General features: G+C 43.4%; 1 protein-coding gene across 4 annotated transcripts; it reads right to left on the bottom strand.

The window, feature by feature from the left end:
* Positions 1 to 1,559: 1,559 nt before the first annotated feature.
* LOC120915495 (nicotinamide N-methyltransferase-like) lies at positions 1,560 to 22,121 on the bottom strand. Of its 4 annotated transcripts, XM_040326053.1 has the most exons (5): positions 21,879 to 22,121; positions 12,647 to 12,827; positions 9,913 to 10,120; positions 2,403 to 2,861; positions 1,560 to 1,681 (listed from the first exon to the last, which is right to left on the bottom strand). In XM_040326053.1, the coding sequence occupies exons 2-4, from the start codon at positions 12,792 to 12,794 to the stop codon at positions 2,432 to 2,434; spliced, it is 786 nt and encodes a 261-aa protein (XP_040181987.1). In that variant the 5' UTR covers positions 12,795 to 12,827; positions 21,879 to 22,121; the 3' UTR covers positions 1,560 to 1,681; positions 2,403 to 2,431. The 4 variants fall into 4 exon arrangements, with proteins under 4 accessions (XP_040181987.1, XP_040181988.1, XP_040181989.1 ...); XM_040326054.1 differs by lacking the exons at positions 1,560 to 1,681; positions 21,879 to 22,121 and adding an exon at positions 15,939 to 15,988 and having other exon boundaries at positions 2,268 to 2,861; XM_040326055.1 differs by lacking the exons at positions 1,560 to 1,681; positions 21,879 to 22,121 and adding an exon at positions 15,855 to 15,932 and having other exon boundaries at positions 2,268 to 2,861.
* Positions 22,122 to 26,809: the final 4,688 nt, after the last annotated feature.

The raw sequence follows: 26,809 nt of genomic DNA, 5'->3' as shown, positions 1-26,809 counted from the left end.
GAAAATCCAAACGAATTTATGTTGAATCTGTCATTAACCCCCTTGGCGGTAAACCCGAGCGTGACTCGGGGTTGGTTTTCAATGTTAGGATCGGTAACCCCGAGTCACGCTCGGGCTGGACGTGCAGAGTGTGCAGCGGCGCGGCTTACCTTCTCGCTGGATCCACAGGCAAGTTACTTACCTTGTCCCTGGATCCAGCGATGCCACCCCGCTGTGTGAGCGAGCGGGTGCTCCTCGCTCGATTCACAGTCTCCCGTGTGCCGCCAATCTCCGTTCCCTGCGACGTTACGACGCACGGGGACGGAGAACGGCGCCAAATTCAAAAAAGTAAACATTACATACAGTATACTGTAATCTTATAGATTACAGTACTGTATGTAAAAAATACACACCCCCCTTGTCCCTAGTGGTCTGCCCAGTGTCCTACATGTTCTTTTATATAATAAAAACTGTTCTTTCTGACTGCAGAAAGTGTCCAAAAGTGTCCCTTTATGTCAAAAATGGTTTTACATCAGCTAGAAAACAGCGATAATAAATTATAATCACTTGCAGAAATGTGCGATAGCGATTTGTGGGGAAATTCGTCATAAAAAAAAAAAAAATAATGACAGCGACAATTCTGCAACTGAACAAATTTCAGTGATTTTGAGTTAATTACATTATTGAATAATTTTTATTATAATTATATTATTATTTGTTATAATTATTTATAATTATTTATTATATTATAATTTATATATTTTTTTTTTTTTTAAATGTCATACCCAGGATGCCTACAAGATTCTTGTTTGGTCAGATTAAAGTGAGTTATTCCTAAAAATTACAGGCCTACAGTATAAAACGCCAAATTTCCTTGCAAAATAATTGTACCGCTTTTGGTACGTAATTCCAGACAGAATCATACCGCCAGGGAGGTTAAAGGCTTATGGTGTCTGACTGTCTGTCGAATGTTCAAAGAAGATTCGACGGAGCAGCGAAACTGTACGACGCTGCAATCATACTTTTCCGGTCAAATGTTCCGCCTACAAGCTATAGTAGAATTCTAATGTTGTATGACTAGTAATAATTATATTTATTAATTATTAATACTAGTCAACCAACAAAATAATTTTTCTATAGCCTATGGGCCGAGCATTTGACCGGAAATGTACGATTGCGGCGTCATACAGTTTAGCTGCTCCGTCTAATCTTCTTAGAACTGTCAAGAGACACCATAAGCCTTCAAATCCTTCGATGCTTTGTCGAATCTCCGTCGTTCATGTTGAATTGTCAAGTTAGTTCTAGCTATTTTACTGCTCCTGCTCTTTGGTTACAATCAGCCAATAACATTCATCATTATCATTATTTTTATTTTACTTCCCCCACCCAATTCCAGCAGCGATCTTTTCTCTCTATAATGTCGAATCTTTTCTCTCTATAATGTTGAATCTTTTCTCTCTATGTAGAATAATCTTGGACTAATAGAGTTAAGGTTAGGCACATTCGACCAACGAAAACAAAAATAAAGCATTTGTTTATGTCGGATCTTTCATTTTTCGTATTCTGTGCGTTCGTTTTCGTTGGTTAAAATGATAACGAAAATACCTGAAATACGGACGAAAATGCATTCGGACGAAAACGAATGCACATTCATGTCTAGTTACTACATCCATTCGGTTTTTATGAGAAATTGAGAATGTACCGTATTTGCCGGCGTATAAGATGACTCGGCATATAAGACGACCCCCTAATATGCTGCTAAAAACGGTGGTTTTGTGGTCTACTTACCGTATTAGACGACCCCCTTGTGTGGAAGTAATGGGTTTTAATTAAATGAAGAAGCCGCAGCCCGCCGGGTTCTCTGTACGGATGTATGTAGTTTGTATATGCGCGCTCAGCCAATCCCGATGCACTGTGGGTTTTAATTAAATGAAGAAGCCGCAGCCCGCCGGGTGCTCTGTACGGCTGTATGTAGTTTTTATATGCGCGCTCAGCCAATCCCGATGCACTGTGGGTTTTAATTAAATGAAGAAGCCGCAGCCCACCGGGTGCTCTGTACGGCTGTATGTAGTTTGTATATGCGCGCTCAGCCAATCCCGATGCACTGTGTTGATGACAGAGCATGCTAAGCCTGCTCGGATTGGATAACAACCTCTGCCAATCCGAGCAGGCTACATAAATGTACCCTGCTCGGATTGGCAGAGGTTATTACTCCAATCTGAGCAGGCTTAGCATGCTCTGTCATCACACAGTGCATCGGGATTGGCTAAGCGGCGCATACAGTATACAGAATAAATGCAGCCGTACAGAGCACCCGGATATCGATCGAGCAGCTGCTGTCCCCGTCGTATAAGACGACCCCCGGATTTTGGCTGTGTAATTCCGGTGTAAAAAGTCGTCTTATATGCCAGAAAATACGGTACTAATATAATTTGTTTGGAAATCATTACAGTTACACTGGTTTACGAGCATGGACAAAATAATGAGTGTCAGCAGAAAAAATATCCACCTCTGACTGATAATTCTGGGCAGTAAATTTCGTTTCCAAAATGTCATAACCAGCATCTCTAAGTGCCTTCTCTAGTCCCTCTTTTGTTATAGGCAAGGAACTAAAATACTTGTCACCAACTGAGTAGTAGCTACCATTTAACATGCTCAAAAGTAGTAGATGCCCCCCAGGCTTGATTAAGACCTTTAAATTTGTTAGGGCATTGTAAAAGGAATCCATATCTTTACAAGATACTTCAAGACAGAGGCAAGACATAACACAATCCACAGGTGGTAATGTTCGGGGATCTAAAGGATTTTTCTTCAGGACATCACATCTGAGAACCTCTTTCACCTTACTACGGAGCTTCTCCGCTTTTTCCTCACAGCTGATTCTGAAAAACAAAAATAGAAATCCTTAATCGTTATCATTGTTAATCAATATCTTTCCTTTGTGAGCCACCACTGTGTGTAGCTTATGGCTCTCTAGTCCATGTTGTCAGTGACCAAACGTAGGAAATGGGAGCAGTTTCCCAACTTTGACCTTGGCGCTGGATGACCTTGCTCCAGCAGTACGTACCAAAAAGCTTGGTACATTAAGCCCAACTCCAGTCAGCAATGTTTATTGTTGTTTATGTCCCTCTTTGTCCCTCTTCTCCATTCCAGTATGAGAGGTTCATATTCTCTGTCAGGTTTATTGCCTACCATGTCCTTATTGGGGACAATTTTCTAATTTTCCATCCTGTCAGACACAGCTAGAAGTGTGGTAAAATTTTGTATTACAAGATTAAAAAATTATATAACCACTTCTTACTATCCGCCCATTGTCATATGATGTCTGCAGGTGGGATCTCCCATCCTGGGCGGGCGTCATATGATGTCATATGATGTCCCCGGCTTTCCGGAGGTATAGGGGGCGTGTGTGCGCACCTGCCGCTTCACCGTGCATGCCCGGTGGCAGCAATGTCCACCGGGCACCTGCGATCGCTCGTGACAGAGCAGGAACGTGGATCTGTGTGTGTAAACACACAGATCCACGTCCTGTCAGGGGAGAGGAGACTGATTGTGTGTTCCTTGTATATAGGAACAGCGATCGGTCTCCTCCCCTAGTCAGTTCACTCCCCCCCACAGTTAGAATCACTCCCTAGGTAACACATTTAACCTTTTGATCACCCTCTAGTGTTAACTCCTTCCCTGCCAGTGACATTTATATTTATAGCACTGATCGCTGTATAAATGTCAATGGTCCCAAAATATTGTCAAAAGTGTCCAATCTGTCCACCGCAGTGTCACAGTCACCGCTATTACTAGTAAAAAAAATTATAATAATAAAAATGCTATAAATCAATAACCTATTTTGTAGGCATTATGGCCCAGATTCACAAAAGAGATACGACGGCGTTTCTCCTGATACGCCGTCGTATCCCTGTTTCTATCTATGCTACTGATTAATAGAATCAGTTACGCATAGATAGTCATAAGATCCGACAGGTGTAATTGTTTTACACTGTCGGATCTTAGGATGCAATACCGCGACCGCCGCTGGGGGGAGTTTGCGTCGTAAACCAGCGTCGGGTATGCAAATTAGGAGTTACGGTTTTTTGGTGCCTTAACTTTACACAGCAATCGTATTGCTGTATAAAGTATGGCCGTCGTTCCCGCGTAGAAATTTAAAAAATAACGTCGTTTGCATAAGCCGTCCAGGAATACGGAATTACGCTACGCGCGTCCCGTTCGAAAAAATTACGTCACGGCGCGCAATGCACGATGGGAGTTCGGAAATGGAGCATGCACGGTATGTCCGGCGTGGGAGCGCGCCTAATTTAAATGGCACATGCCCATTTAAATTGGCCCGCCTTGCACCAGGGGGCCGCCGGCGTAGGTTTTCATCGCAAGTGCTTGGTGAATCAGGCACTTGCGATGAAAAATTGCGGCGGTGTAACGTATCTACGATACGTTACGCCGCCGCTCTTCTATGTGAATCTGGCCCTATAACTTTTGCGGTAACCAATCAATATACGCTTATTGCGATTTTTTACCAAAAATATGTAGAAGAATACATATAGGCCCAAACTGGAGAATTTGTTTTTTTTTTTAAATTGGGATATTAATTATAGCAAAAAGTTAAAAATTTTGGGGGTTATTTACAAAAGGCAAATCCACTTTGCACTACAAGTGCAAAGTGCACTTGAAATTGCACTTGGATGTGCAGTCGCTGTAAATCTGAGGGGAAGATCTGAAATGAGGGAAAGCTCTGCTGATTTTACTATCCAATCGTGTGCAACCTAAAATGCTGTTTTTTATTTTCCTTGCATGTCCCTATCGGATCTACAGCGACTGCACTTTCAAGTGCACTTTGTACTTGTAGTTTGCACTTGTAGTGCAAAGTGGATTTGCCTTCAGTAAATAATGTCAGATGATCTCTAGTTGGGATCTTCCCTTCTGGTAAGGGACAGTGTGATTGAGAGGCGGAGGTGTCCTGTCTATCCATGCACTTTTCTGAGGTTCATGCATTTTTGATGTCACAATCTGCTTGAATGGGAAAAGGAATTTTCTACTATCAAATTACCATCAGATGCACTTTTTTGTTGTTTGAACAATAGACTTTCACGTGTTTAATTTATCTCAATATCAATGTAATATCCCATGTATGGATGAAAGATTTGTTATATTTTACTTTGTACTAACACTACACTACCATTCACATTAGTTGCGCAGCTATTTTTTCTATTGTACTATTCAGTAAATAACCCCCATTGCGTTTTTTTTCAAACTTTGTTTATAGCGCAAAAAATTAAAACCACAGAGGTATTCAAATACCACCAAAAGAAAGCTCTATTTGTGGAAAAAAAATGATAAAAATTTCATTTGGGTACAGTGTTGCATGACCACGCCCATTCAAAACGTTACAGCACTGAAAGCTGAAAATTGGACTGGGCAGGAAGTGGTTAAAACCTACTCAATTCAAATAGCAAAAAAGGTTTCTGTGGGAATTTAACTTTGGAATGATATACTGCTCTAGATCAGGGGTGTCAAACTCAATTTCATGGTGGGCCGCATCAGCATTATGATTGCCCTCAAAAGGGCCGGTTGTATCTGTGAGATTAGATGTCCAGTGCATCCCCCCCCCCCTTACATTAGATGTCAATAGCCCCCCCACCATCAGAAGTTAAGTCCCCTACATCACAGTGCACCCCCCTTTCCTTATGCTGCTGCTGGGAAGAAGCTGCATGCATTGCTTGAAAGCAAAAAGTAAAGATCTTGAGGAGGACCAGAGGAGGGCTGGAGCTCTCCGGCAGCTGCAGGAGAGATGCGAGGGCCACATGAAATGGCCTGGAGGGCCAGATTCGGCCCGCGGGCCTTGTGTTTGACACCTGTGCTCTAGATGCATAACAGTTATAAATGGCATACATGTACTCCTCCATGTCTTAGGTGGGTGGTGTCTGGCCCCCCAAACCTATTATTTAGCTTTAAATAGAGTGGTAAGGGTAAGAGCCTTTGATAGATTATCTGTTAACCTCCCTGGCGGCATGATTCTTTCAGATTTTAGGTGCCGAAATCGGTACAATTATTTTGCATTAAAATTTGGCGTTTTATATTGTAGGCCTGCAATTCCTATGAATAACTCACTTAATTTTGTCCAAACAAGAGTCTAGTAGACATCCCGGGTATGATAAAGTTTGAAACACAAAATCATAAATTATAATATAATAAATAACTATAAATAATTTTAACAAATAAAAATATAATAATAATAAAAAATTATGTAATCAAATCAAAAACACTGAATATTGCTCAGTTGCAGAATTGTTGCTGTTATTACCGTATTTATCGGCGTATATCTTGCACTATTTACCCCTTAAAATAAGGGGAAAATCATGGGTGCGCGATATACGCCGATAGCCGCTTACCGCGCTCAGTTTGAAATCCTGCGCCGACATATACCGAGTGCAGTACACTCGGGTACATTCGGCCAGGCTCGGTTTCGCTCGTGCTCACGCATAAACGTCACAGAGCGTGAGCGCGAGCGACGCAGAGCCTTGCCGAATGTACCCGAGTGTACTGCGGTATATGTCGGCGGAGGCGGTCAAACTGAGCGCGGGAAGCGGAGACTCGACTTGAGGCGCGCGCTGGAGAAGCCGGGAGGACACCATCGAGGCCGCAGACGGATGCCGGACCGGACGATGGACGCTGGGAAGACACCAAAACTGTAAGTAATGAAATCATATAACTTTTTTTTTACAGGAATTTCAGGGGCAACTTTAGGGGTGAGCGGTATACGCGGGAGCGCGCTATACCGCGATAAATACGGTACTTTCAGTGTTTGATGATGAATTTCCCCACAAATCACTATCACTCAATTCTGGAAGTGATTATAATTTATTATCGCTGTTTTCAAGATGCTCTAAAACCACTTTTGACATAATGGGACACTTTTTGGTTGCTATGGACAATCTCCAGTTTCCAGGCAGAAAGAACAGTTTTTATTATACAAAAGTGCATGCAGGGCACTGGACAGACCACTAGGGTCAAAGGGGATGTGCATTTATTTCATACAGAACTGTAATCTGTAAGATTACAGTATACTGTATGTGTACTGTGTTTTAACTTTTTTGAATTTGGCGCCGATCTACACCCCCGTGCGTCGTAACGTCGCAGGGAACGGAGCTCGACGGCTCTCGGCACTGTGTGAATCGAACAAGGACACAGCTCAATCACACAGCAGACATCGCAGAATCCATCGCAGCATTCGCTATTTTTAGCGCTATAGCGCCTGCAAAGCGCCTTAGTGTGAAAGCAGCCTTATAGAGTCTACAAGCTATGGTGCAAATCAATAAAAAATGATCACACCTGGTGTACTGATGGCCTATCTCATTTCTTGAGGCCCTTAAATTCCAGGACAGTACGAATACCCCCCAAATAACCCCTTTTTGGAAAGTAGACAGTCCAAAGTATTTAGTAGACATGTGCATTTGTTTTCGTCCGAATGCATTTTGTTCCGAATTTCGGGTATTTTCGTTATCGTTTTAACAAACGAAAACAAATGCGCAGAATCTGAAATCCAAAATAATCGGAAAAAAAATAAATGCTTTATTTTCGTTTTCGTTGCTACAACAGTTCGATATAGATAGGAGATTCGACATGAGACTGACAATAGTGATCTGTGTCTATCGAACCTGCGGTCGAATGTGCCTAACCTTAACTCTATTAGTCCAAGATTATTCTACATAGAGAGGAAAGATTCTACATAGAGAGAAAAGATTCAACATTATAGAGACAGTGTTGGGGTAGACCATTCAACATGAACGACGAAGATTCGACGAAGCAGCGAAAAACATACAAACGTTGAATCTGTCATTGAAGGCTTATGGTGTCTGTCGAAAATTCTAAGAAGATCCGACAAGCAGCTAAACTGTACGACGCCGCAATCGTACATTTCCGATCAAATGCTCGGCCCATAGGCTATAGAAGAATTTGAATGTTGGGTGACTAGTAATAATAATTTATAAATATAATATTACTATTTATACAACATTGCCCACAAAATTACCCCATTTTGGAAAGAAAACACCACAACCAGGGATGTGCAGTGAGGTCAGTGGCTGGTGAGGCACTGGCTAATAACAGAGCCAGATACACCCAGGTTACATACCCCGCGATCATTAAAACGAGAGCAATAATTCTAGCACTAGACCTCCTCTGTAACTCTAAACATGTAACCTGTAAAAAAAAAAATAAGTGTAGCCAATGGGTATTTTTAAGTACTGAAGTTTGGCGCAATTCCACAAGTGTGCACAATTTTAAAGCGTGATATGTTAGGTATCTATTTACTCTGCGTAACAACATCTTTCATAGTATACAAAAAAAACAATCGGGATAACTTTAGTGGTTTTCTTTTTAAATCATGAAGGTTTCTTTCCAAAAAAAAGGGGTCCTTAAGTGGTTAAAGGGGTTGGAAAGGTTCGTAGACAACAGCGCTCCATAGACAACGGAACAGGTGCACTGAATGGGATAGTGCCAGAAAGCCAGGCATGTGCGAGGATCGTGCTGGTTCCGCCCGCATGCATGGGAGTGATGTCATAAACGCTCCGGCTAGTCACAGCGCCGGAGCGGCGATACCCGCAAGTCACTCTGGGTATCATGGCGGCGGCGAAGGAGAGGAACGAGGGTCGCTGCTGGGGCTTCGATCCAAGGTAAGTAAGTCATAATGAGCTAGTGAGCTAGTCATACTAGCTCATTATGCCTTTGTCTTGCAGGTTTTTATTTATTTTTCAAATGTTTTTTCGGGTTTACAACCACTTTAAAGGAGGAAATCGTGTGAACTCGAGGGGAGATCTGTTCATGAGTTTTAACTCATGTGGGAGGTGAGCGTGCAATTTTATCGGTGGTGGTGTGCACTCCTTTTGAGGACAGTGGCGTTGAAACACTAATCATAAGAAGAATCTTTATTTATTCAATTTAATTTATGGACTATTTATCACCCATGTTATGATTCATGATTATATGCACTTTTATTTTATCAGATATGAATAGGTTTATACACAAAGCGCTACATTTATTCACTTTAATAGTGTAGTACATGTTTGTGAAGCATATGCTTCAGTGTAATTCTCCCTGCTTGTTTTAGTTATATTGTGTGTGTTAGAGGTAAAAAGGGTTCATGTGTTACAGGCTGATTGAGATGTTAATGACCCTTCTTCAGCCAGCTCCCTAGTTCAAATGGTAATTGATTTATTGTGTGTGTGAAGGAGACCGGCCTTACTGTTTACAATGATTAGATAAGTGGTATGTTAATTATTCTGATTGCTTCAGTGTAGTAATTACCTCCACTGATGTCATTATCTAAAGAAATGTGTCTGCATAGTCGGCTCCGACGTGTCTCCTATAATCTGTATGGGAACCCCCAGTGTGTGAGGGGGGGCGGAGATTTCATTGTTCCTAACAGGTTGTAACCACATATAAGCTGAGAGTTGTGTCATTAAAGTGTCTTGTTCTAGCAGTAAGCCTGGACTCATGTGTGGCTTATTGGGGGCGATTCCATGGACCCCTACTTGTGGAATATTGGGTGATTTTCATTATGGGAAGAAGGGACTGTTTGACGGGGATATCATACCAATACCGTCACAATGTTCAATACCAATGGATTATGTTAGATCATAAATTTATATGTGTTCATATTTAAAATTATGTTATCTAACAAAATCTATTGGTATTGGACATATACTACACTATATTGTATTATTTTTCCTTTTTTTCAAGCACACCATCGGAGGGGATGGGGATGAGCCCATGACCAACTGTATATTGAATTTCTCTTGTGGTTTATTATTTAAGAGAACAAGCCATATTAATGATTGAGGCACATGCGTTTTATCTAATATATTGGGACTACTGCCTCTACTAATTGCTGGTATTATGTTCAATTTTGTTAATAAAGTAACACACCTATTTCCTTCCAGTTCACACACACTTTTGACACATGATGTCCAGTCGAATTTCCCAGGTTCCTTCTTTAACCATTTCTTCAGTTCAGCAAGGTTTTGTTCCAAGAAATCGGACACAATTATGTTGTTGAAAACCTCACAAGCAGAGAGAAGTTGATAGATGGTTGGACCAGTACCGATATCAATTATAGTGTCTCCTCCAACGCCACCTTATTAGACAAGATAGAACAAGAGATTGCAATTATTTACCATGCTTGCAAGACAAAGACAGACCATGTGAATGCTAAGGTAGGTGGACATCGGAATGTTCTTCAACTCCCTGCTTTATGAAGGCTGAAGCCTCGTACACACGCTTAGGTTACTCGGCAAGAACCAGCAAGAAAACTGCTGGCAGAGCTTTCTTGCCGAGTATACTGAGCGTGTGTATACGAGGCTTTCAGGTTTCTCGACAAGAAAACTGCCCAGAATCTAGACGAGAAAAATAGAGAAGATGTTCTCTATTTTCTCGTCGTGAGATTCTCGGCAGTTTCCCTGGCGAGAAACCCAAGAGTGTGTATACTTACCTGGTCACCGTGGAAACCCGTGCATGCTCGAAATGACTTTGACGCATGCGCGGTAGCTTCCTAGGCATAGGTAGGGTGCAGCAAGATAGCGGCGACGGCATCGAATGTGAACTGCGGATCTTTTGAAAGGAGAGTCTGTACACTCGGCCAAGAATTTCGTCTGGGAAAAACTACTTTTTTTCTGACGAGATTCTTGCCCGTGTGTACAGGGCTTGAGAGTCTAATAATGTGGCACAGATGCTACCCTAAGGACATTTTCTCAAAAGACATAAAGACACCAAGGGAAACACATTTTTAAAATGAAATCCGGGACATTTTTTTTTTCACTAGTAATGGTGGCAATCAGCAACTCTCTGCCCGTTGCGGCCCGCCTCACAGCCTGTCAAGTCTTACTCTCCGGGCCCCCCGGCTACTACTGGGTGGGGTGCAGAGGAAGATCCCTCCTCCAGGGAAGGCAAGGAGATAAACAGGCAGGCATCTGGCTGTGACTTGAGCCAAGACAGAAGAACACGTGGGCGGAGCTGAATGGGCATGTACCCAAAACTGAAGAAATATTCGCTCCACTCCGACCAGCACATGATCATCAGAAAGGGGCACAGATAATGGAACACCCACCTAAGCTAGTAGGAGTGGCGGAGTGGGGTGTGTAATTCAGATTTTTATTTTTAATTCTGCACTGACTGTCTTTGAAATTGCCCCAGCACCTGTTTAAATCCAATCCAGGGACAAAACCAGGGACGGACTTGGTCCGGGGACAGCGTCCTCAATCCGGGGACTGTTCCCTGAAACCGGGGATGTCTGGTGACCCTACCTTAGGGGGTACAAAAAGAACAATAAAGACCTGTACCTTGTTGTAGTGGTTTGGTGTTACAACCTGATGTTTTATTTTTATTTATTTTTAACAAACAGGGGTTCTTTATTGAGCAAAAAGATCATTAACAAATAAAGTCCCAAAGAAATTCGGCTGACAACCAATTATCATGACAATACATACGACTGACAGGCAAAATAAACAACATCCATAGTAGAATACCATAGGTTGCATTAAAAGTAGACGTAGAAGTACTGCAAAAAGTTTTAACAGGGCCTAATTTACACACTGAGCAAGGAACCTCAGGGAAACAGCATGTACCCATGGGAGAAGAGGGGCATAGTTCAGCATCAGAGATCCTAACACCCTCAGGGATATGAGAGGAGAAGGGAAGACCCCTCTCATGGAGATGACCACAGTGCCACACCTTCCATGGGCATCCTCTATTGATATACGTTAACTTGTAGAGTGGCAGAGCAGCATTGATCATAGCTAATCAGGAGGACACAGACGTGGGGGCAGGAGAGGACAATTTACAGATAATCGCCTTCTTTGCATAGTACAGCAAATATGCGATATGCAACTTACTGTGGTGAGACCTCTGATCGTCATCGGGTATACCTAGGAGGGCCAGCTCTGGTGACAAAGGGAGTGACAGATCCAATTTAAGATTGACCAACTCAAATACCTCCCTCCAAAAGGTCTGTATGGACATGAAATGCATGAAATCACCCATCTGGACCAGAACACGAGAGCAATGGGGGTCCCTGTCTGGGTAGATCCTATGCATCCTAACCGGCGTGAAATATACCCTGTGCGACAGTTCGATTAGCAACAATTTATCTCGGGAAGAGATAACCAGCTTAAAGGGTCACTAAAGGACATTTTTTGTTTTTGCTGAAATGAATGTTTACAGGGTATAGAGACAAAAAAGTTAACTGATTCCTTTTAAAAATGATTACAAATAGATAAAAAATCAATCATTTAATGTGCCTGTAGGTTAGTTTCACTTTTAAACTGTTTTCATGTTCCTGTGAACTAGAGAGACACACAGAACAAAAACAAACAAATCCAGGGCAGTGTTTTGTTTTTAAAATGAATCTGATTGGTTCTGTTAAGTTTTAGACACACAGTAATGACAGCTTAGACCTACAGTGAAAAGCTCCCAGTACTGTGGTTATAAGGAAACAGACAACAAGGAAGTGTGGAGATCAGAGCAGAATTACAGCCACTTCAAAGCAAAAACGAACAATAAGGACATGAAACCAGGACTGCAGTAAGGTAAAGGAAGCTATTTAGCAAAAAAAAAAAAATCCTTTAGTGACCCTTTAAGGCAGTTCTCTAATGTATTTATAATTTACCTGAAGAAAATACTCCATGAAGAATTTGCAATACAAATTGCATCCACTCGGACAGTTTTCCATGCCCTGGGTCATAATACGTCTTGAGGTATTCTACAGAACTGAACTCATCAATATAGGTCTGCTGTGAGGTAAATGAAGCTTCCATTGTGTCTTCTGATTCCAAGGGCTCAATTTATTTCTGTTGAAAAAATCAGAGAGATTTAAACCTGCAAATAAATTATTCATTAGAACAACACAAATACCAAACACTGAAACAACCAACCATATAAAGATGATTACAAAAAAAGATCAATAAGGCCCCTTTCACGCGGGGCGGATCAGTAATGATCCCCCCCGTGAACCTCTGCTTGCTCAGCGGGGATCACTCCGTTGATCCCCGCTGAGCTGGCGGATGACAAGGTGGTCCCCGCACACTGTGCAGGGACCGCCCTGTCTTTTCTCCGCTCTCCCCTATGGGGGCATCGGATGAACACGGACCGTCTGTCCGTGTTCACCCGATCCGCCAGACGGATGGAAAAGTAGGTTTTTCCTCCGTCACACTTTGGCGGATTGGAGCGGGTCGGATGTCAGTGGGCATGTCACCGCTGACATCCGCGGCTCCATAGAGGAGCACGGAGCGCCCAATCAGGTCCGCCTAATAAAACTGGCAGGCGGACCAGAACAGCCCGTCTGTGTGAAAGAGCCCTAAGTCTGCCCTGGCTTGGCTCAAGACTGCCTCCGACTAATCAGAAGAAATACTTCTAGGTGATTTTTTTATTTTATTTTTTATTTTATTTATTTTTTATTATTTTTATTATTTTTTTTTATTATTATTATTTAAAAAATTTTTTTTTTTACAAATTTTTTAGTCAACAGTGTTCTCCTTTAGATCTGAATCCACAGAGTTCCCCATTACCTTTGAATGCACAGGGTTCTACAGAAGAGGAGTGAAGAGGGTATGAGGGGAGCAGTATGTACAGGAGAGGAGTGTGAAGGGTATGATGGAGACAGTATGTACATGAGAGGAGTGCAGAGGATATGATGGGGGCAGTATGTACAGGAGAGGAGTGCAGAGGATATGATGGGGGCAGTATGTACAGGAGAGGAGTTTGGAGGGTATCATGGGGGCAGTATGTACAGGAGAGGAGTGCAGAGGGTATGATGGGGGCAGTATGTATAGGAGAGGAGTGCAGAGGGTATGATGGGGACAGTATGTATAGAAGAGGAGTTGGGAGGGTATGAGGGGGGGCAGTATGTATAGGAGAGGAGTGCGGAGGGTATAACGAGGCAGTATGTATGGGAGAGGAGTGTGGAGGGTATGACGGGGGACAGTATGTACAGGAGAGGAGTGCAGAGGGTATGATGGGGACAGTATGTACAGGAAAGGAATGTGGAGGGTATAATGGGGGCAGTATGTATAGAAGAGGAGTTGGGAGGGTATGAGGGGGGCAGTATGTACAGGAGAGGAGTGTGGAGTGTATGATGGGGCAGTGTGTACAGGAGAGGAGTGTGGAGTGTATGATGGGGCAGTATGTACAGGAGAGGAGTGTGGAGGGTATGACGGAGACAGTATGAACAGGAGAGGAGTGTGGAGGGTATGACGGTGTAACGGAATGACCCGGGACATCCAGAGACTTTGTGAGGATGGGGGATACTCCTGTGTCAGCGTCCCTGATAACTCTTGGGTCTGAGTCCACTCTGTGCCCTTTGGGCATGGAGTGGCAAGTGAATCATAATTCATGTATTACATGAGATTTGACATCACGGACAGTTCATATTGCAGGATCTTGAGAGACTACAAGATGTTGGTTAATTGTGACCCCAACCAGTCAATATTCTATGACTCATTTCTAGTGACATGCTAATTGCGTCAGGGCCTGGGAGACAGTCCATTGTCCTTGTGTAAAGGTGTTGTAGCGGACAGGTGTCAATCCCAGGTCTGCTTCCAGACCTATAATTATGCATGCTAAAAACTGTTTATGTGTGATAACCCTGTCTACAGCTTATTGATACTCAGAGGTGTCAAACTGTATGCGGAGACGGAGTGGGTGAAGGTGGTTTGTTGTTATTAATTAAGGAATGTTAAGTAATTAGCCTTAGTGTGTGATTAGGGGGACAGTTTGATTGTTTCTGTAAATTCTGTGACCTGTTGTACTATATATAAGACTGAAAGAAACCATTAAAGTCATTACATTTGGAACAAGCACAGAGCTGTGTCTCGTCTTGATTCTGGGCAAATGAAATGGGATCGGGTCCTGTCGGTTGGAGTGTCGATAAGCTGTCGTGACTGGGATGGAAGGTCGTAAACGGTGGTGACCGTTACAGACGGGGACAGTATGTACAGGAAAGGAGTGCAGAGGGTATAATGGGGCAGTATGTACAGGAGAGGAGTGCGGAGGGTATGATGGGTGCAGTCAGTACAGGAGAGGAGTTTGGAAGGTATGAAGGGTGCAGTTAGTACAGGAGAGGATTGCGGAGTGTATGATGGGTGCAGTTAGTACAGGAGAGGAGTTTGGAAGGTATGAAGGGTGCAGTTAGTATAGGAGAGGAGTGCGGAGGGTATGATGGGTGCAGTTAGTACAGGAGCGGAGGGTATGATGGGTGCAGTTAGTACAGGAGAGTGTGGTGTCTGTATGAAGTGGTCTGGGGGGGTGATGCAAGCTGGGGGGAGTTGGGGGCTGAGAAGTGGTCAGATAGCGATGTACATAATAATAAAAAAAACTCATCCACTAAAGACATTTACAACAATAAATCATACAACAGTACTACTAGATGTAAGTACAGATCTATGTAATACAGCCCCTAGCACTCTGTATGCCCAGATAATGTGAAGGTAAATATATGACCATTCATATAACCCTGTGTTATCCAAGCTCTGAGTCTGTACAATCAGAGGTGTGAACTCACCACATACCGTATATTTATCAGCGTATAACTCGCACCCTAACTTTAGGAGGGAAGTTTCAGGAAAAAAACTTTCCACAGCCCCCTGCCTATAACACGCAGGCACAGTTTACCCTCTATTTTCAAGGTAAAAAAGTGAGTGTTATATGCCAATAAATACAGTATATACAAGTTACATGAATGGCTATAAATGACCCCACATATCTAGTCTGAACAATTGGATTGCAGGATGTTTGCACAGACTGTTCATGCTTAGAAGTGATCTGTCAAATGTGATCGGGCTGCAGACCTACCCCCCTCCCCCCCCCTCACTTAAACTCACTATCTCCTCCAAGATTCTTCTCCTGAAGAAAAAATCTCCTTGAAAGTTTGCAACTAATATCCACCCTAAGAAACTTCAACTCACCTCCTCCCTTCCTCTGGCCAGCCGCCAGGAGCAACAGTGAGCTCCGCCTCCCAGGTCTCTCAACACACGGGGGGGGGGGCTGAGTCCGAGATAACAAGAACCCCGCACAGCACGAGACTGGAGGGAGGGAGGGGGGGACAGAAAGGAGCTTTGAATCCCGAACACACACCGCAGGCACAATGTATTCTTTACAATGCCGCTGCTGCTGTTTCACAGTTAAAGGTGTGCTGATGGTCCCCCATGTCTGCATGGTCTGCCCCTGTTCTGGGCTAAATCATGTGCCTGGGTTACAGGCAGTACAAAACCCGGGCACATGATTCAAGACCCGTATTCTCCGGGGGATTCCCGTACCGGTGGCAACCCTAAGCACAGGGCCGCTCAGTGTGTGAAACTGTCAGTGTAATGGCAAAACACACCTGTTGCCCTTATTTAAAATGGCGCCGGGCGTCGCCGTGCATTGCGTCATTTCCAGTTTCGAAATAACGCGATGCTACGGCCCAGGGCCTCCTGAGATTGATGACAAACATCTCCGAAGAGGCATAGCAGTACATAGATGACGCGCTGGGGCTCCTGCGGCCGCAAAGAAAAAGACATCTAGACATAACACTCAGCTTTAAAAAAAAAATATATTTAATATGTCAAAACGATATTAGGGGACATAACTGCATGGGATGCAGCAAAGTTGTCAAAGAGGGTGGAACTACTCTGCAGCAGACTGAGAGGATGAGCTCACAGTGCTTATAATAATTATGTGTATATTACTTATAGTAAATAAGGGCCAGATCCTCAAACGAGATACGACGGCGTATCTACTGATACGCCGTCGTATCTCTGTTTCTAACTATGCGACTGATTCATAGAATCAGTTACGCATAGCTAGCCCTAAGATCCAACAGGTGTAATTGAATTACACTGTCGGATCTTAAGGATGCAATTCTAGGCCGGCCGCTAGGTGGCGTGGCCATTGCGGCCGGCGTAGAATATGCAAATGAAGACTTACGGCGATCCCCGAACGTCCCGTCAATCTAAATCTACGTCGTTTCCGTCGAGTTACGTCACGTAAAACTAGGGCTGAGTCCTATTTGACTAAGCCATGGTAAGTATGGCCGTCGTTCCCGCGTCGAAATTTAAACCTCAACGTCGTTTGCGTAAGACGTCAGTGAATGGCACTGGACGCCATTTACGTTAACATCTAAGCAAATGACGTCGGTGCGACGTCAGTTAGCGCAATGCACGTCGGGTAATTTACCCGACGGAGCATGCGCAGTACGTCCGGCGCGGGAGCGCGCCTAATTTAAATGGGACTCGCCCCATTAGATTGGGCACGCCTTGCGCCGGACGGATTTAAGTTACACCGCTGCAAATTTCCAGGTAAGTGCTTTGTGGATCGGGCACTAACTTGGGAAATTTGCGGCAGTGTAACTTAAATGGGAAAAGTTAAGTTGCGCCGCCTGGCTGTGGATCAGGCCCTAACTTCTTCCCACCCAGGCCGATTCTGACACTTCTCTCCTACATGTAAAAATCATCATTTGTTTTGCTAGAAAATTACTCAGAACCCTCAAACATTATATATATTGTGTTAGCAGACACCCTATGGAATAAAATGGTGATCTTTGTAACTTTTTATGTTATACGTTATTTGCACAGCAATTTTTCAAGCATGTTTTTTTTTTTTTGGAAAGAAAGTTCCATTTATAAAATGAAAACACTAAAGTTAACACGATTTTTTTGTATACTAAGCGATGCTTTACATTTTTTTTACAGGTTACGGCCCGGATTCACAAAGCACTTACGCCGACGTATCTCGAGATACACCGCGTAAGTGTAAATGTGCGCCGTCGCATCTGTGCGCCGTGCCCACAGAACTAGATATACGCCTGAAAATAGGCTTCCTACGACCGACGTAACTTTCCTACGCCGTCGTATCGTGGGCGCATATTTACGCTGGGCGCATTTTCCACTCCCATTGATTTTCTATGCACATATGCAAATGAGGGAGATACGCTGATTCACGAACGTAGTTGCGCCCGGTGCATAATATACACGGTTTGCGTAAGTCGTACGTCCGGCGTAAAGTTATTCCCCATATAGGAGGCGCAAGTCATGCTAAGGTATGGACCAGGGAACACAGCCGTCGTATTTTACGTCGTTTAGGTAGTACGTGAATAGGGCTGGGCGTAGGTTACGTCGTAGGCAGTGATTCGACGTATCTTAGGGAGTAATTCTGATGTGATTCTGAGCATGCGCACTGTGATGCGTCCACGGGACGGTGCATGCGCCGTACGTAAGTCGTATCTTTATGACGCTCAGTCCATCATTTACATGGGGTCACGCCTCATTAGCATGGCTCACGCCCACTTCCACCTACGCTGGTTTACGAGGAAACCCAGCGTATCTTTATGAGCGAGTGGGGGAGAGTGCTTTGTGAATCCAGTGCTTGCCTCCGTGCGCTGCGCCGGCGTAGCCTAAAATAGATACGCTACGCCTTCATAAATATGCGCCGATGTCTGTGAATCCGGGCCTACATGTTTAGAGTTACAGAGGAGGACTAGTGCTAGAATTATTGCTCTCGCTCTAACAATCGTGGCGTATGTAACCTGTGTGTATCTGGCTCTGATACTAGCCAGGGCCTTCCCAGGGACTGACTAGCATCTCTCCCCAGCCTGTCCCCCACACACCCTCTCACCTGCTGACCTGTGGATGGGGGAAACACTCCTGTAGTGTTATTGTGTTCTGCCTGTGAATACAATGATCAGTGTTTCTAACTATAGCTGGCAGCACTGATTGTTTTGGAAAAAAACCTGACAGGCTGGTTGTACTCAAGTCAGTTAATAGATTGACTTGTGTAAAACCAGCTAGCCCATACATAGATCGACTATAGCTGGTCTCTGTTTAATTGGCGTAATTTCAATCTATGTATGGTAAGGTGACCAGATTTTTCAAATGGAATCCGGGGTCATTTTTTTTTTATTGGCAAATGGTAAACTATTTTATAAGCATATTTTCCTCAAATTATATATGCAGTGTGTGACAGACTCACCCGGGACAGAGGCTTTTGGAGGGGACTGAATGCTCGCCTCTTGTCTTGCGATCATGGGCCCTGGCATTTGGGGGAACGGTGCTCTTTGTGAGCTGTATGCCTGGGGACCCTATATATGCCATATTAGAGTGACTGATTCATACAGTGTAAGGAGATGCTAATGCCCTCACCTCCAGCCATCTGTCTGTTCTCTGTGCTAATTGACCCTGCTATTGTGTGAAGATGTCCTGTGTATACACTTATGATAATGTCTATTGTATAGCAGGTGAGCGAGGAGATGTGACGTCTACCCAGAAAGGACACATCAATGAGTCATCTAGTCTGGGTAAATGATTTGTTAATTAGCTCATGTTAATTTATGTTCTGGTTACCTCCTCTTTAACTGTATATAAGGTTGTATTCTTGGTTCTATTAAACACTCCATGTTCAGCAGACAAACAAGTCTCGTCTTGTTGTGTGCTTGAGAGCAGCTGGAATATCTTATATCTATATCCAGACTGATAGGAAGCGGTATGACGGAAGCACTCAAGCGGAGTGTGGGACGTTCCGTTACACAGTGTATGTGGTATGTGTTTATAAAATTATTGTATGATATATATGTTATTTCTCACATTTCCTCTATGAGATAAATAAAAGATGCTGTGACAGACTCGGGCACTCTTATGTCTAAAATCATCCTATGTCCACTAGGGGCATAGGATGACTGAGAAATGATATATTGGACTACCTGAGATGGGATTACTATGTACTTATTATCCACAATATATTCCAGGATATCTGTAAAGAACTATTTACTGGTTGTTGATTCTGAACTCAACGGGTTAATTGTAAGAGTGACTCATTCTGTTCTCTGTGCTAATTGACCCTGCTATTGTGTGAAGATGTCCTGTGTTTACACTTATGATAATGTGTATTGTATAGCAGGTGAGCGAAGATACATGACGTCTACCTTGAGAGGTCATGTCTCGGAGTCGCCTAGTCTGGGTAAATGATTAGTTAATTAGCTTGTGTCAATTTATGTTCTGGTTACCTCCTCTTTAAACTGTATATAAGGTTGCATTCTTAGTTCTATTAAACACTCTGGGGCAGATCCTCAAAGAAATTACACCGACGTATCTCTTGATACGCCGCGTAATTTCAAATTTTGAAATTTTCAAATTCGTATCTTTGTTTTGGTATCCACAAAACAAGATACAACGGCATTTTGGCTAGATCCGACAGGCGTACGTCTTAGTACGCCGTCGGATCTAAGCTGCAATTTTTCGGCAGCCGCTAGGTGGCGTTCCCGTCGAAATCCACGTTGAGTATGCAAATTAGCTAGTTACGGCAATCCACGAACGTACGTCGGCCCGGCGCATTTTTTTACGTCGTTTGCGTTCGGCTTTTTCCGGCGTATAGTTAAAGCTGCTATTATGAGGCGTACTCAATGTTAAGTATGGCCGTCGTTCCCAAGTACAATTTAGATTTTTTTACGTCGTTTGCGTAAGTCATTCGCGAATAGGAATTTGCGTAGAATGACGTCACCGTCGTAAGCATTGGCTGGTTCCGGTTTAATTACGAGCGTGTGCACTGGGATACCACCAGGGACGGCGCATGCAAAGTTAAAAAAGAACATTGTTTACGTCGGGTCACGACGTATTTACATAAAACACGCCCCCATTACATCCATTTGAATTTCGCGGCGCGAGAGATACACTACGCCACCGTAACTTACGGCGCAAATTCTTTTAGGATTCGAAAAAAAAAGATAAGTTACGGCGGCGTAGCGTATCTTAGATACACTGCGCCCGGCGGAAAGGTATGTGGATCTGCCCCTCCATGTTTAGCACACAAACAAGTCTCGTCTCGTGTGTTGAGAGCAGCTGGAATATCCGATATCTATATCCAGACAGATAGGAAGCAGTATATGACGAAAGCACTCAAGCGGAGTGTGGGACGTTCCCTTACAGATGCCTCTTAGAATTTTTGGGCTAGGACTACTAAATGTTAGGAAAATAAGATGGAGAAAAAAAAACTTGGAGGGAGGGATGGGGTGGCAAAATTCAAATCTAATCAAGGCAAAGGCGGCTCCAGACAATTTATTTTTGGGGGTGCTATGGTGGTGCTTGAGGTAAAAGTGAGGGTGCTAATGCGGCGGGCTACCGCACACCCTTAGATGTGGCCAAAAAGTGGGTGTGCCCAGCAAGTGGGCGTGGCCTGAAAGTGGAGGTTTCTTCATGTCCTGGCCTCTGTATAACGCATGGATATTCGCACCCAGAAGTGTTCACTCCCATGCGACCTGACTCCAGTGCGGGCCAAAAAAAGAGTCCTGCACCATTCTGGTGTAAATGTGATACGATTTCAGCCATACAGTTTGTATGGCTGAATTTGCATCGCACAGACATGGCATATGATGTGCACAGCAATGCGGTGCGAATCGCATGCGATGTCTGTGATCGCACAAGTGTGAACCCAGACAGAAGGTTATTATAGGTGAGGGAATAGGACTGACCTGGAATTATGAATACAATTGCTCAGACTCTTTTAATAATCTTATAATGACAGATCTAAGCTGTGGGTAATAGAAAATGGGACAATATCCAGATCAGTCAGTAAAGGGTTACATAATGTTGTCTGAGCCGTAATACATGGATTTGTAAAGGGGAATGGAGTGTGTAAGGGGTGATGATACTGAAGAGAGGAGTAAGCCATGCTGGATAAGATATAAGACACAAGACCTGAATATAGGTGATTGCTGTGGACAGTGAGATGGAGTAACCAGATCCACTGTGATGTGAGACAGAGAAGGAGAGTACAAGAGTGACTGCGTGGAGACTGACCTGGGCACTATCAGTGGGACAAAGAAGGGAGAATGTAAGCAGGACCAGTATCTGGAAAGGGGGAGGAGTAACACAACTTACAAGGTAAATCGAAGATCATGCAGGAAGGAGAGCCGACATCAGAGCACTGAGTTGTGCAGGGAGAGAATACCAGGAGGCTGGGGATCGGCTGCTAACGTAACAGAAAGGCAGAGGGAGAGAGAGCTTGTCAGCTGCTGGGCCCCTTCACTTCCTGTTCTTCCTGCTCTCCGAACTCGGCTGTGTAATCCATGCACTGAGTTGTCTAACAAAAATCCGAAAATCAGCCCCGCCCATCCCGACATCAGACCATACCTCCCAACTTTCTGAGATGGGAATTAGGGACACCTATCAGCAAAAGTATGCAGGCATAGGACACACCCCTTGCCACGCCTCTCTTAAAGGAGAGTTGTACACAAAAAATACCATTGGTTAAACCCACAAGTGCTTTTTTACCACTACTATTCCTTTATATTGGCTTTTGGAATTGACAAATGCAATCATTTAGAAATCAGGTGAAAGGTTTAGCACTGGGAAACACTTTTTGATAAATAAAAAGTGCTTTTTTTATATACATCTATATAGATCAGACCAAAATGAGGGACAAATGAGGATAATGAGGGACAGAGGGACATTGCTCCAAATCAGGGACAGTCCCTCTAAATCAGGGACAGTTGGGAGGTATGATCAGACCTTCAATCTGATAGCTCCACTCACTCTCCCTGTAGCCATATGCCCCCTGGCTTACCCCCCAATCGCTGGATACATGGTCACACTGACTGCTGCATGTCCTCCTAGCTAGGCTGTCAGCAATAGATTTGGGCACCACCCCTAAATCCGGGGACACTCAGGCTCCGGGGACAGTGTCTTCAATCCAGGGACTGTCCCCGGAAAACGGGGACGTCTGGTCACCCTAATGTATGGCCCACTTAACCACTACGCAGTCCCTTAACATCCTTCCACAAACCTTTAAATTTTTCCTTTCCAGATCCCTTCATCCTCCTCACCTGTACATACTGCTCACTGTCATACCCTCCACACTTCTCTCCTATACATACTGCCCACTGTCATACCCTACACACTCCTATCCTGTACATAGTGCCCACTGGCATACCTTCCACACTCCTCTGCTGTGCATACCACCCACTGTCATACCCTTCACACTCCTCTACTGTACATAGTGCCTTCTGCCACACCCTCTGCACTCCTCTCTTGTACATAGTGCCCACTGTTAGACCCTCCACATTCCTCTCCCTCACCTGCACATACTTCCCATTTTTATACCAACCATACTTATACTAAATATCCTCAATGTTACCAGCTCTAGAATGGGCACACTTTTGTTAGTTCAACTAAAGGAAATCTTCTCAGTCCTCATACTTGTTCTGCCCCATTATTAGTACTTATTTAATTTTGTGATTACTTATGTGATGTATAGAGGAACATAGGGGATCTCAGCTACTCTAAATATAGCACTTGTAAATAAAAAGTGTCCCTAAAAATATTTTTGAAATGTTGGCAACTATTCACTTAGGCACTGCCCAAGGGCCACCGGGTCAGTAGGGGGCCCCATGAGAGGCTCTTGGAATCCTGTGATAGTAAAGTGGTAGTAAACTTTGCTAACATTACTACTTTTTAGAGGCCCTGAGGTAGGTTATGCAAAAATGTACAAGTATGCACAGCATATAAGCATATTAGGGTACACATAAATTGTCAGACTGAGCCCTCCTGTGCTGTGCCGTAATCAATCCACCGGGGCCCGGGCACTTCCATCTTTACCCGATCTTCCTTCTGAGTTCTGAGAGATGTCAGACGGCGGCCATCCATTATTCAAAAGCCGCGCCTCCTCCTCAGGCTGTTCCGTGATAGGCGGAACAGTATTTTTCCCAGCAGAGCCTCTGTTCAGTGTTCCGCCTATCACGGATGTCCTCTCGTCCGAGGCCGAGGCTGAGGATGAGAAGGCATCCGTGATAGGCTGAACACTAAACAGAGGCTCTGCTGGGAAAATTACTGTTCCGCCTATCACGGAACAGTCAGAGGAGGAGGTGCGCTTTTTTAATAATGGATGGCTGACGTCTGACACAGGTACCCGGCGTATAAGACGACCCCCGACTTTTGGGGCATGATTTTACATGCAAAAAGTAATCTTATACGCCGGAAAATACGGTATTTATTATTTATAACCAGGCCTATGATGTTCTTAATCTGGCCCTGAATACAGTGTATTGAAGTGGTTAAAGGCAACCCTTTAACAGAATTAAGAAAAAAAACTACAAGAGTCCCCCCCCCCAAATCCATACCAGGCCCACTTCAGCTCTGGAAGGTTTTACCCACTTCCTGACCAGGCTATTTTTTGCGATACGGCACTGCGCTGCTTTAACTGACAATTGCGCAGTTGTGTGATGTTGCACCCAAATACAATTTATGTAATTTTTTCCCCAAAAAAAGAGCTTTCTTTTGGTGGTATTTGATCACATTTGCAGTTTTTATTTTTTTGTGCTATAAATAAATACCAAAAAATTAAAACATTCTCAATAAAAAAAATAAAGTAAAAATTCGAATTTCTGCATCAATTTAGGCCAATATGTATTCTACATATTTTTGGTAAAAAAAAATCCTGGTAAGCTTATATTGATTGGTTTGCGCAAAAGTTATAGCGTCTACAAACTATGGGATATACAGTAGGAAAAACAAAGGGTTAATTGAGCGCACTCCTGAAAAAGTAATGGAGACTACAGCTATGGGAACAATTGTAACTGTGGCTAAAAATAGTAATAATAATAATAAGTCCATAAAAAGTCCATAAGTCAATCTGAATAAAGTAAAATAAAACTTCCGCAGAGATGGATTGCAGAGAAGTTGATAGATTAGTTACCAAAACGGAGGTCGCGTTCCTACTACATGATTTTTATAAGAGACCGTACTTTTACCATCTCCCTAAAATTCACTTAACCCACCAGGAAGGCCTATAGTGGCCGCTATGGAGAGTGTTACAAGTTATTTTTTCATCTACATTGATCACTTTCTCCAACCTCTAGTTACCAGTCTCCCTTCACATATCAAAGATAGTATCCAATTATTAGACACGTTACAACAATATCGATGGGAACAATCTTACCGGTGGCTCTCGCTAGATGTAGTGTCTCTTTATACATCAATACCTCATAAAGTTGGCCTACAGGCCACACAGTATTATCTTAATGCGGACCCCATGCTCAATCCCCGGCAAATACACCTTTTGTTGGACATGCTGAAATTCTGTCTAACTCGTAATTATTTTGAAACCAATAGAGAATTTTTTATTCAAATTCAGGGAACAGCTATGGGGGCCAATTTTGCCCCCAGCTATGCCAATCTCACAATTGGATACTGGGAACATTTTAACATCTGGCAGAATAACCCCTTTGCGGCCCACTTGGTCTTTTTTGTTCGCTATATTGACGATATAGACATAATCTGGGATGGGCCTGACACTCTTATCCCAGGATTTTTGCAGCACTGCAATTCTAACAGTATGGGTCTTACCTTTACTGCAGTCACAGATGAGAATACATTGGCATTCTTAGACCTGGAGTTGTTCCATCACAAGAACACCATATGTGCCCAAAACTATACTAAGCCGACTTCCGGCAACTTCTATTTACATTATGGGAGTTGTCATCACCCACGTTGGGTGAAAAATATCCCTAATGCCGTGTACACACGATCGGTTTGTCTGATGAAAACGGTCTGATGGACCGTTTTCTTTAGACTAAACCGATCGTGTGTGGGCCCCATCGGTTATTTATCCATCGGTTAAAAAATTGGGAACTTGTTTTAAAATTATCTGATGGATAAAAAACCTATAGAAAAAAACGATCGTTTGTAGGCACAATCATCGGTTAAAAATCCACTCATGCTCAGAATCAAGTCGACGCATGCTTGGAAGCATTGAAATTCATTTTTTTCAGCACGTCGTTGTGTTTTACGTCCCCCGCGTTCTGACACAATCGTTTTTTTAACTGATGGTGTGTAGGCACCACTGATCATCAGTCAGCTTCATCGGATAACTGATGGAAAAATGTATCAGACCGTTTTCATCGGATGGACCGATCGTGTGTACAGGGCATTAGAGTCAGTTTTGCCGTCTTAGACACAACTGTACTAGACTACAAGATTATACCACCCATGGGTAAACATTAAAAAACAAATTCTCAGATAAATGCTATCCTGATGAGCTAGTAGAGGGGGCTTTTCAACATTATTTGAATACCGATGTTAGGAGTAACAAAACCACGAGATTAGATGATAATATCCAACCAGTCCGTTTTGTCACCCAATTCCATAGCCAGTTCAGGAGAATGGAAAGGATTTTATCCAAACATTGGCCGATATTTACTGAGGATCCACATCTCAGATCAACCATTTCGAATTGTCCACTAGTGAGTTACAGAAGAGCCAAAAACATCAAGGCCCAAATAGCCCCGAGTAAAATTAAAATCTCAGGGCCCCGCGCTTGTGCTTCTCTGACATTTTTTAATATCAACGGAATGTACCAGTGTAAAAAGGTGTTATGCCTTACCTGTAAACACATCACCCACAGACAAAAAGATTGTATGTGTATAGGTAAGCAATACACCATACCAGACTTTTTTACGGGCTCTTCTGAGTATGTAGTGTACTGTTTAACCTGCCCTTGCGGACTATTTTATGTGGGCCGTACTATTTGTACTCTTCGTAAGAGGTTTGGAGAACACCGGAATTTTGTGGAAAAGAGCCGTGATAAATATAGTGTCGCCCGACATTTTAAAGAGTTTCATCAGCAGTCCTCTACGGGGCTATGTGTCTGAGTAATAGAGGCCATTTCCAAACATCTTCCACAAGCAGAATGCAATAAAAGGTTGTGCGAAAGGGAAAAATATTGGATTTATACCCTAGATAGCCTCTCGCCAGGGGGCCTGAATGAGGGTATTGAATTCAATATTCTATTATAATATTCTTTCCATCTATATATA

Source organism: Rana temporaria, chromosome 10 (genome assembly GCF_905171775.1).
Source record: "Rana temporaria chromosome 10, aRanTem1.1, whole genome shotgun sequence".
Taxonomy (NCBI): Eukaryota; Metazoa; Chordata; class Amphibia; order Anura; family Ranidae; genus Rana; species Rana temporaria.
Note: the sequence above shows the minus strand (reverse complement) of the source record. Positions and strands in the feature narration are given on the sequence as shown.

What these genes read in the sequence shown, in the direction of transcription:
- LOC120915495 (XM_040326053.1), bottom strand. Translation starts at nt 12,794, where the DNA reads ATGGAAGCTTCATTTACCTCACAGCAGACCTATATTGATGAGTTCAGT. An exon ending in TCATGGAGTATTTTCTTCAG is followed by an intron (nt 10,121 to 12,646) that starts GTAAATTATAAA and finishes TTGTCTAATAAG; the next exon opens with GTGGCGTTGGAGGAGACACT. An exon ending in TGTGAACTGGAAGGAAATAG is followed by an intron (nt 2,862 to 9,912) that starts GTGTGTTACTTT and finishes TTTGTTTTTCAG; the next exon opens with AATCAGCTGTGAGGAAAAAG.